This window comes from Lemur catta, chromosome 9 (genome assembly GCF_020740605.2).
Source record: "Lemur catta isolate mLemCat1 chromosome 9, mLemCat1.pri, whole genome shotgun sequence".
NCBI lineage: Eukaryota > Metazoa > Chordata > Mammalia > Primates > Lemuridae > Lemur > Lemur catta.
This window is the reverse complement of record NC_059136.1, coordinates 5,256,611-5,268,627: the sequence shown is the minus strand read 5'-3', so window position 1 is coordinate 5,268,627 and position 12,017 is coordinate 5,256,611. Positions and strand designations below refer to the sequence as shown.

At 39.3% G+C, this 12,017-nt stretch overlaps 1 protein-coding gene across 1 annotated transcript in view; it reads left to right on the top strand.

Annotated features, from left to right (window-relative positions):
• The first annotated feature begins 68 nt into the window (after positions 1-68).
• The window catches only part of WDR93 (WD repeat domain 93), a 47,205-nt gene continuing 35,256 nt past the window's right edge, over positions 69-12,017 (top strand). Inside the window, exons 1-3 of the mRNA XM_045561711.1 lie at positions 69-118; positions 9,960-10,304; positions 10,912-11,104. Coding sequence (XP_045417667.1) covers positions 10,002-10,304; positions 10,912-11,104 — 496 coding nt within the window. The 5' untranslated portion in view covers positions 69-118; positions 9,960-10,001. The remainder of the gene's footprint in view (positions 119-9,959; positions 10,305-10,911; positions 11,105-12,017) is intronic.

Sequence of the window (12,017 nt, the reverse complement as noted above, 5' to 3'; positions counted from 1 at the left end):
AGGGGCTGGGTCACTCCGCCCCAAGGGGGCGGGCGCGCCTTCCGAAGACCGACTTCCCAGGCTTCCGGTCGGAGCCGGAAGTGGTGGTTACTAAGGCGACGCCAAGCCGCCAGGCCAGGTGAGCAAAATTTACGATTCCACCCGCGGTGCTGCTGCTTCCCTCCTGTGCCAGGACTCCCCATTACCTGAAGCGCCGCCTAGAGGAGGGCCTGAGGGTCCATCTCCCCAGCCTCAGGCCTTCCCGGGACGGCTCGCCTCTCCCCGGATCCCGGGTTCCCAGGAACCCCCGGTGGAACCCCGAATGATCTCACCAGCCTGAGAACTCCTGAGTCTTTGCTTGGGGACCGCGGGACCTTATCATTTCCCAGCGCCGTGCCTCTGTTTCCCTTGAGTTACACCAGCTTCAGGTCTGGTGAAGGAAATGGTTAGGGCAGAGATAAGCCAATTCGTGGTGTATTCCTAGCATGAGAGCCGGGTAAGGCAGAGAATTTTCTATTAGGAATATTGAACACTGTGTAGGAGCCAAGGCCCTTGGCCCCCTTAAAATTCGCTGAAAAACATCAGTGAAATGAGACAGATTGATTAGTAGGAGAAAACGCATACAGATCTATTTAATATGTGTACACGTACAGACCTATTCAATATGACGACCCAAAGATACAGGGAAAATTGTTCATTTTTATGTTTAGGTTCAAAAAAGTATGGACAGCCATGTAGAAATATAACTGGACAAAAAAGGTATGATCTAATGCTAATAGACTGAGTGGGGAAACCCAGCAAGGCCTGTCTGTCCAGATTCTTCTTGGCCTTTCTGAGCTGCATTCCTTCCTTCTGGTGTGGGCAGGGCCCTCTCTGGAATGGGGGTCTGTGACCTACAGTTAAACACTGTAGGTCAGATAATTTCTTTATGGCCAGTTTTTACACAAAATATTTTTAGGTTTTATGGTTGGCTTTCTAGAAAAGGGATTCTGGTTTTTATGACCCATCTTGGGGAAGAGGGATTCTAATTTCCATAGCTAGCCTCAGGGAACAATGGGACTGAGAGACAGGAGGGCAAGAGAAGGTCAGAGAAAAACTTGCTTGTGAGGCTGCTTCTGAGGGCTTCATTTTGGGGTACTGTTTCTGAGCCTCTACAACTGAAAGAAGATTGTTATCTAAGGAAATCCTAAAAGGGTCATCATGAACAAAGTAGAGTCAAAAATAGATTACAGTGAAATTGCACCACTGAACATTTGTTCTGTGAGGCTTGAAGATATGGGGCTCTACCCATTCCGTAGCAGTAAATTGATAAAATGTACCCCTCAAAACCACAAGGTCAGGTCAACTGTTTTTGTAATCTTTATTCCCTTGGTTAGGCCTGCCCCTAACATTTGCAGGCCTGGGGTACAAATGGAGACCCACATACTGTATGTTTAAATATTTAAAAATTATAAATCAAGTAACAAATTGTTAAGTAAAATATGTTCTCTTCTGCATTGACAAATATAATTTCATAATGATATAGAAGGTCAGGTTCACTTTCAGAATTCTTAAACTCCTTAGAAGACCTGGAAACACAGATAAAATATGGTAGTGAGGGGAGAACTGGCTCCCAGTCTTTTCCCACTCCCCTTCTTTTCTGGTTTCTGGCTCCCACTTACATTGCTGTGTGGATATTCCAAGCCAAATCCAAATTTTGCCCATACCCCTGCAAACAGCCACGCCTTGGCCACCTTTCAGGTCTAAGGTTGCTCACATTAGCAGCTGAGTCTGCCCTTAGGAGAAAGCTCAGAAAGGCTCGTGCAGGCCCTGGTATCATTTGGTCAATAAATTCCAGGGGTGGCTGAGCGTGGTGGCTCACACCTATAATCCTAGCACTCTGGGAGGCCCAGGCGAGAGGATCATTTGAGCTCGGGAGTTGGAGACCACCCTGAGCAAGAGCAAGATGCTGTCTCTACTAAAAAGAAAAAGAAATTAGCAGGACAACTAAAAATATATAGAAAAAAATTAGCTGGGCATGGTGGCACATGCCTGTAGTCCCTGCTACTCAGGAGGTGGAGGCAGTAGGATTGCTTGAGCCCAGGAGTTTGAGGTTGCTGTAAGCTAGGCTGATGCCACGGCACTCTAACCCGGGCAACAGAGTGAGACTCTGTCTCAAATAAATAAATAAATGAATAAATTCCAGGGATATAGTACCCTGAAAATGGTCTAGACTCCAGAAGAGGGAAACTAGGCTTTGGGTAAGTATATCCCCTTTGCCACACAGATTACTCATATTTTGCAGAGGAAAGTGCCTGGAAGAAAGCCAGAAGTATTCTCTAAGTGCATGGCCTAAGATAGGGCAGTACTGCAGGCAATAAAATTTATTGAGTGCTGACCATATGTCAACCACTGTGCTAAGCTCTAGGCCTAGGGTAATGGGTTAATAAGGGACACAGCAAATTGATGAGTACAAGACAGTGGTATGTTAGATGACAGAGACAAGCACAGGGTGCTTCTGAACACAGATTTACATAATCTGTTATTTATACCTATAATTCTGCCTCTTCTACCATATCATAGAAATTTAATCATAAAGGATGTAGCTTTTTCTATCTGATTTCTTTCACTTAGCATAATTCATTTGCATTCCGTCTATGTTGTGCATATCAGTAGTTTGTAAATTTTTATTGCTGTGTTGTATTTTTTATTCCATAATGTGGATATGTCATAGTTCATTATCCATTCAACCACTGAAGTACATCTGTGTTGTCTCTAGTTTGGGGCAATTACAAATAAAGCTGCTCTGGTACAGGTTATTTATAAATAAATACATAAATAAGTAAAGCTGCTATAAATATTTAAGTACAGATTTTCATATGAAACATAAGTTTTTATTTTCCTTGGGTAATACATAGGAATGTGATTGCTGAATTATTATGGTATGTTTAACTTTATAAGAAACTGACAAACTATTTTCCAAAGTGGCTATACCCACTGACAATGTGTGAAAGTTTATCTATTCGCCTATGGATAGACTTTGGGTTGTTTCCACTTTGGGGCTCCTACAAATAAAGCTGTAATGACTATTCATGTACAAATCGTTCTATGGACATGTGTTTTCAGTTCCCTTTTGTCACTCATTGGAGTGGAATGACTGGATATTATGGTAGGTGTATGTTTATCGTAAATCGCCAAACTGACTCTGTGAAATTAGACGTTATCAGAAGTCCACTGAACTTCTGATTCGCAAACTTCCGTTCCAGCGTCTGGTGTGAGAAATGGCTCAGGACTTCAAAACAGATCTGCACTTCCAGAGCGTAGCTATTGGTGCTTTGCAGGAGGCAAGTGAGGCCTATCTGGTTGGCATTTTTGAAGACACCAGCCTGTGTGTTATCCATGCCAAACGTGGAACAATTATGCCCAAAGACATCCAGCTAGCATGCTGCATACATGGAGAATGTGCTTAAGAATCCACTATAATGAGAAAACATTTCATTCTCAAAAAAAAAAAATTCTCTTCTTCATGTTATTGGTAGTTCTGAACGTTAGATTTTTTTTTCCCCATGGGGTCGAAAGGTACCTAAGTATATGCTTGCGAGTGGAAAAACAGGAGACAGAAATCAGGTATTGGCAGTTTTTCCATTTTCATTTGTGTGTGAATTTTTAATATAAATGCGGGGATGTGAAGCATTAATGCAAGTCAAATGTTTCAGTGAACAAGTTTCAGTAGTTCAACTTTATAAGAATTATAAATAAACTTGTTAAATTTTTCTGGACAATGCCAGCATTTGGATCTTTTTAAAACAAGTAAATTTCTTATTGATGGCAACTAAATGGTGTTTGTAGCATTTTTATCATACAGTAGATTCCATCCATTCACTGTACTTTTCTAACTGAGTTGTCCTACATGCAAGTACATGTTTTTAATGTTGTCTGTCTTCTGTGCTGTTCCTGTAAGTTTGCTATTAAAATATATTAAACTACAAAAAAAAAAGAAATCACCAAACTGTTTTTCAAACTTGTACTATTTTGGTTTTCCAACAGCTGTATGAACATTCCAGTTCCTCCACATCCTTGACAATACTTGGTATGGTCTGTCTTTTTAACTGTAGGCATTTCAATACATGTGTAGTGGTATCTCATGATTTTAATTTGCATCTCACTAATGCCTGATGATGCTGGACATCGTTTCATGTATCTATTTGCCATCTGCATATCTTCTCTGATTAAATATCTATACAAATCTTTTGCCCATTTTTAAAAATTGGATTATTTCTTATTACTGAGTTTTGAGAATTGTTTCAAATACTCTGGACACAAATACTTTATCAGATAAATGACTAGCAAATATTTTCTCCCAGTCTGTGAATTACCTTTTATTCTCTTACCAGTGTCTCTTGAAGAGCATAACTTTATTTTTTAAAAGGTTTAAATGACTAATTTTTTCTTTTTAGATTGTACTTTAATGTCATATCTAGGAAATCTTTGTCTAAGGAAAGAGTGCAAAGGTTTTGTCCTATGTTTTCTTCTGGAAGTTTTACCATTTTTTGTTTGTTTATTTTTGACACAGTCTTGCTCTGTCACCCAAGCTAAATAAAGTACAGTGGCGTGATCACAGCTCTTTACAACCTCAAACTCCTGGGCTCAAGCGATCCTCCTGCCTCAGCCTCCTGAGTAACTGGGACTACAGGCTTGTGCCACTGTACCCAGCTAATTTTTCTATTTTTAGTAGAAACAGGGTCTTGCTCTTGCTCAGGCTGGTCTCGAACTCCTGACTCAAGCGATTCTCCTGCCTCGGCCTCCCAGAATGCTAGGATTACAGGCATGAGGCACCATACCCAGCCCCAGGAATTTTATAGTTGTAAGTTTTACAATTAGATCTGTGATCCACTTTGAATTAATTTTTACATATGGTGTGAGGTATGAATCAGTTTATTTTTTGTATATGGATATCTAATTGCTCGAGCATTATTTGTTGAAACAACTATCCTTTTTCCACTGAGTCGTCTTTGCACCTTTGTCAGAAATAAACTCTCCATATATGTGTGCATCTAATTCTGGACTCTGGTTTAGTTGATCTATTTGGTTTTGGTTTTTCTTCCTCCTGTCCACAGTATTTGTTAATTGTTTATTTATCAAGAGAACTCTTCCTTAGCCTACATATTCATGTTTCATACACAGCTCAGGAGCACAGTTCAGTGACATACTTCTATGTAATTCAACCCAAAGAAATTCTTTATATTCCAAAATCACTCTTGTACTCTGAAAGATACCAGCCTTCGTCATCTCAAAATCTTTCATGGATCATAATTTCTGTAGAAATCTATGTATGTTTTCTTTCTTGGTTCAGCAACAGCAAACTTAACAGAGAGCTGCAACCGTCACGAGACATTAAATGCTCCAACAATATGAAATCGCAGATGTCTGGCCAGAACGCCACGCATCTGAGATTTCATCAAAGGACTGGAAGCCATGGTAGTTACTGTTCTTGATAGGTTTATAGAAACTTCAATACATCCTTCCTAGCTGATGGAGAAATGAACTCTATTTGTTTTGATACCAATACCATACTGTGTTGATTAATGTAGCTTTGTAATGTCTTGAAATTAGGTAGTGTTAGCTCTCCAATTCTGTCCTTTTTCTAAGTTACTTTTGCTACTCTAAGTGCTTTGTATTTCTACATGAATTGTAAAATTAGCTTCTTAATTTTTGTTTTTTTTGAGACAGTCTCACTCTGTTGCCCGGAGTAGAGTGCCGTGGCATCAGCTTAGCTCACGGCAACCTCAAACTCCTGGGCTAAAGCGATCCTCCTGCCTCAGCCTCCTGAGTAGCTGGGACTAAAGGTGTGCGCCATCACACCTGGCTAATTTTTTTCTATTTTTAGTTGTCTGGCTAATTTCTTTCTATTTTTAGTAGAGACGGGGGTCTCGCTCTTGCTAAGGCTGGTCTTGAACTCCTGATCTCAAACCATCCTCCCCCCTCGGCCTCCCACAGTGCTAGGATTACAGGCGTGAGCCACTGCACCTGGCTAGCTTCTTAATTTTTTAAAAAAATGTCAGCTGGGATTATCATAGTCATCGTATTGAGTTTATAGGTCAATTTGAGGAGAATTGCCATTTTTAACAAAATTGATTTTTCCAATCCATGAGTAAGGTATCTTTCTCTATTTAGGTCTTCTTTAATTTCTCTCAGCAATATTTTATGGTTTTCAATATATAAATCTGAAAATTGTGTCAGACTGTCCCTAAGTAATTTCATATTTTTGATGCTATTGTAAGTGGTATTTTTAAATTTCAATTTTAGATTGTTTGTTACCAATACAAAGGAATACAATCAATTTTTGTATATTGAACTTATATCCGGCAACCTTGCTAACCTCATTTTTTAGTTCTAGAAAGTGCTTTTGTAGATTCCATCAGATTTCCTGTATAAGCATATCATCTAGAAATAAAAGCAGCTTTATATTTTTCCTTCTACTGATGAAACAGTTCCATTATCCCAAAAAATTCCTTCACACTGTCCTTTTTAAATAACACCTTCCCCTGCTTATAACTCCTGGCAGCCACTGATCTGTTGCCATTACTCATTTTGTATTTTTGAGAATGCTATGTAAAGGGAATCATACTGCAAGTAAATTTTGAGACTGGTTTCTTTCACTCATTATGTCTTTGAGATTCATTCATATTATGTATATCAGCAGTTGTTTTCCTTTTTATTACTGAGCAGTGTTCCATTTTATGGACATACCACAGTTTGTTTATCCATTCACCTGTTACAGGACATTTGGATTATTTCCCATTATTGGCAATTATAAATAGAGCTGCCATAAACATTTTTTGTATTGGCTTTTGTGTAAACATAAGGTTTCATACTCCTATACCGAGAAATGGGATTTCTGGGTCATATGGTAAATATGTGTTTAACTTTATAAGACACTATCAAACCCTCTTCCAGAGTGGCAGTACTATTTTACATTCCCAGCAGCAATGTGTGACCATCCAGTTGCTCTGCATCTTCCCCAGTGCTTTGTATTGTCAGTATTTTTTTTATTCTAGCCATTCTAATAATTATGCAGTAGTGATCCATGGGTTATTAAGAAGTATGTTAGTTTTATAATATTTTGAAGTTTTGTATATGTCAAAACATCTTTCTGTTATTGATTTCTAAAATAATTCTGTTGTGATCAGAGAATACACTTTGTGTTACTGAAATTCTTTTAAACTTATTAAGAGTTGGTTTATGGCTGAGGTTGGTCTCGAACTCCTGACCTCAAGTGATCCTCCCGCCTTGGCCTCCCACAGTGCAAGGATCACAGGCATGAGCCACCATGCCTGGCCAATCTCTGCCTTTTGATTGGAGTGTTCACATTTGATGTGACTATTGATATGGTTAGGTTTTACTATTTATTTTCTGTTTGTGCCATCAGTTTTTTGTTCTCTTTTTCTTCTTTTTTGCCTTTTAATTAAATATTTCGGGGATTCCATTTTATCGCTTCTGTTGGCTTATTAGCTATAACTCTTTATTTTATTACTTTAGTGGTTGATTTAGAGTTCAAGTGATATTAGTATACTTCCATTTCCCCCCCAGCCCTTGTACTATTATTGTCATACATTTTCTTCTGCGTATTTTATTAACCCCATACTACTATTTTATTATTTAAAATGTTTAAATATCTTTTAAAGAGATTTAAATAATAAGAAAAATCTTTTCTATTTGCCTACATACATCCAGTGCTTTTCATGCCTTTGTATAGGTTCATATTTCTATCGCATATTATTTTCTTTTTACCTAAAAGCCTTTCTTTCACATTATTTATTGTAACACTGCTGGTCTGCTGATGATGAATTGTTTCAGTTTTTGTATATCTAAAAAGGCTTTATTTTACCTTTGTTTTTTGAAATATATGTTTTCTGGGTGTAGAATTCTGGAGTGACAAGTGTTTTCTTTCAGTACTTTAAAGATGTTGCTTTACTATCTTCTTACCTACATGGTTTCCTTCAAGAAATCTGCTATTATTCTCTACTTTGTTCCTCTGTACATATCTTTTTTCCTCTGGCTGCTTTTCAGCCTTTGTCTTTACCACTAGTTTTCAGCAGTTTGATTATGATGTGCTTTGGTGTGTTTTTCTTCATATATCTTTTGCTTAGGGCTTGTTTTTCTTCTTAAACCTATGGGTTTATAGTTTTCATCAAATTTAGAAAATTTTTGTCCATTATTTCTACAAATATTGTTTCTGTCTCCTCCCTGTTTTGGGGATTTCAATCACACTTATATTAGGCCACTTCAAATTATCCTACACCTCACTCTCTTCATTTTCTTTTCAATCTTTTTTCTTTTTTTCATTTCATTTCTATTGATACGTCTTCAAGTTCATTAATCTTTTTTTCTGCCCATCTAATTTGTTTTGCTCTGAAATCTGGTTGTTAATATAATATGGTGTATTTTTTATCTCAGACATGGTAGTTTTCATCTGTAAAAGTTCATTTTGGGTCTTTTAAATATCTTTCATGTCTTAACGTGTTCACATTTCCTCTCGGTTTTTGAACATGCAGAAAAAGTTACAACTGTTTTATTTGCTAATTCTAATATGTGTATTGATTCTGAGTTGGCTCCAGTTGATTGATTTTTCTCTTTATTACGGCTTATACTTTATTGCCTCTCTCCATGCCAGGTAACTCTTTATTGGATCCCAGACATTGTGAATTTTACTTCATTGGATGCTGGGTTGTTTTATTTTGTTTTGTTTTGTTTTTGTATTCCTTTAAATATTCTTGAACTTTGTTCTAGGATGCAGTTAAACTACTTAAAAACAGTTCACTTATCTAACTTCTAAGATTTGATGGGCGATACCAGAGCAGCATTTATTCTAGGGCTGATTTTTCCCCCTGCTGATGCTTCTGTATATTCCACCCAATGCTTGTGACTTAGGAGGTTTTCCAGTCTGGCTGGTGGAAATAGGCATCATTCCTGGCCCTTTGTGAGCTCAGGTTATTGTTCCCACTGATTACTTAAAGTGGTTCTTTCCTAGTGTCAGCTACTGTCCTCACACTCTGCACTGGAAGCATCACACGTGTAGTCTAGCCAGTGAGAAAAGATGATGATGATGACATCAGGGTTCTCCTAGGACTTCATGGACCCAGGCACTATTATAGTGCAAGACTCCACTACACATTAACCATCTTAAAATGTATCCAATCTTCCACATTATATACTTTTTTTACTGTAACATTTGAAAGCCTTTCTATAATTTGCACAATTTTGAGTTTGCTGAAGTACAGATTACTTGTTCTCTTGGTATAGATGTGAACTGTATACACATACCCATAGAGTGGAACTGATAAGTTATAAGTATTTTCGTAAATTTTTATTTTGATTTTATGGGTCTTTTTAATTTTTTAGTCAATCAATTTTTTCTCACTTCTCAAAAATTTCTGTAGACCCTTGAGAAATCTTATAGGCCCGGGGCATTTTGCCTGCAGAGCTCCTGGATGGCAGCAGTAGGAAAGGAGAGAAGAGAACAAATCAGACAGCAAAGACTGAGTATTTGAACTGCATCTGTCGGGGGTGAGGGCAAAGAAGGGAGGAGAGTCATGCTCACTGCCCCACTGAACTGGGTCGTGGCTCATTGCCCGTTTGCAAAGATGGGGAACAAAGAGAAGGCATAAGTTGTAGGAGAGAGGGTGAATTCCATTTGAGATGGAAAGACAGCTGCCTTCCTATCAGGAGCTAAAGAAATTTGAAGGATGCCACATTCTTCTTCTTCCATCATAGTATGCATCATCTTGGGTTGGCCTGAAAGATACCTGCCTGTTCTGGTTTCCTTAGTAATATGAAGAGCATCTCCTAGGAATGTGGTAACAATCCTCTGATAGTTAAGGAAAGTGCCAGTCTCTGGAATAAATAGTCCCCATAGGCTCTTATGCTAGAGAAGGATTATGTGCTGTCTTCTTGTTGCTTCCCTTTTTTTCCAGAGTTCCTTTGCTTACATCTCTTATTAGCTTTTCAGAGTTTCATAGAAGTTCTTGGTGCCACCTTCTGTGATGTCATCCCCCAAAAGAAGTCAGACTCAGAAGATGAGGCTGTCCCTTAGTACACGAAAGGTACCCCTGGAGGTGCCATCTCCAACAGAGAAAGACTGGCCTACTGATGATGACGGGGATTATGTCTTCATGGATCTCGATCAGGGGCTGGACTCCCTGCCTCAGCCTTATCGAATGATTAACAAGCTGGTGAACCTTCTGTTTGACCGGTCATGGGAAATTATTGAAGGGAGGAACGCATTGAGGGAAGCTGAGAGCAGCCGGATCCAGCCCACCATCTACCCTCCAGTTGGAGAAATCCAGGTATGGAGTAGGCAGCTGACCAGAAGTCCCTGTCCCTCAGTGGAGTGTTAATAAATGAAAACCCCTGATCTAGGGAAGGAATTCCTGCCAAAAACCTGTATTCAATAAGACAGATGCATTTTTGAAAGATTATAGGTATGCTGATGTTCCTTAGAATAGATCTGGTAATTGCTTGGGGAAATGGGTTGTTCTGGTTAATTGAAGATTTACAGAAGGCCTTTTCTAGTCAGCTGTTGTTATTGAAAAATCTTCCTTAATCTATTAATCCACTTTCTTATTTGATGGTTGAGGATCTGTGAGTGCCTCAGCTATCGGTTCGTTCTTCCCACAGCACGCTGGATCAATACAGTACAGGGCCTGTGGGCATGCTTAGTGTTGTGAACATACGTTTATTCTCAACTTCTTTGTTTTTCTGGGTTCGTTCCCCTAAAAGTGGAATATTATGAGTTTCTTAATGCTTAGGCAAGAGTTTTAGATGAGTACTGTGTTTGAGGATGGTATCATATCTAGGAAGGGCTGTGACGCTCTATGAAAAGTTAGCTCATATTACTTGAAGACAGTGACAACTGAAAATTACTCCTTTTTTTCTTTGTCTTTGTTTTCCCAGCTCACCAAAAGGCCAAATTGTATGGCTATTTCCCAAGACTTTCTGTTTATTGGAGGAGCCAAAGGATTCTCAATTTATAATATATACAGTGCTAAACTAATATATGTTTGGGACAAACTTAAAGTTGATGTCATTTCCATCTGTGCCACAGATTTGGGGACTGAAATACTTATTGCTCTTGTGGATGAAATGGGTATTTATTCTTCATTTTCCTTTTTTGCCTAATTTACAGGTACCTGTAGACTGTTGTTCAGTTTAATCTCCTTTCCAGCTATGGGTGGGGCCAGGTGTGGCAACTCCTCCCTGGTCATGTAGCAGTAACTAATATCTACAGAACAAGTGTGGTGTGCCAAGCACTATTCTAACTGTTCACGTATGTTGGTACATTTAATCCTCACAACAACCCTAGGAGGGAAGGGCAATTTATTATTCCTGTTCAGAAGAAGGACTGTGGCATGAAGGTTAAATAACTTGCTTGAGGTAACATGGAAAGTAAGTAAGTGGCACAGGGACAAACCCTTCTAGCACTCAGCATCCTGATGCTCTTTTAGAAACCAGAGCTTGCTTTTTCCCCTTAGCCCGAGGGTGAACCAGGCCTTCACGGGGAGTGTGGTATAAAATCTGTAGACAGTGTCCTAGGTAGGTGAACTGTTGCTTTTTGTTGCCCCCAAAAGGCTGGGCTCCCTCTAGCCTGTCCTTATGTTTGGGTGACCCCGACTGCTGCCTCTGGATATGGGGCGCTTCCCTACTTTGTTGGGGACGAGAAGGCAAGTGTCAGCACTGGCCAGGAAATCAGAGAGGTGGCCATATGATATTGGGGCAAGGAGAGCAGAAAGTGCCTGTTTACCTTGAGATCACCTGGGAAAGCTCGCATCTCTCTAAAACAGCAGGCGCTGCTCAGGCAACACAGGCGCACTGAAGAACTTCCCGCAGGAGAGTGACCTGACCATACTGGCATTTTAGGAAGGGCACCCTGGCAGGAGTTTGGAAAAGTCAAAATGAGAGGCAGAGAGAACAGGAAGGACTATTGTACTCATTGAGAAGAGAAATTATGAAAGTCTGAACCAAGGCAGGGCTATTCAAATGAAAAGAAAAATTTCACTGTG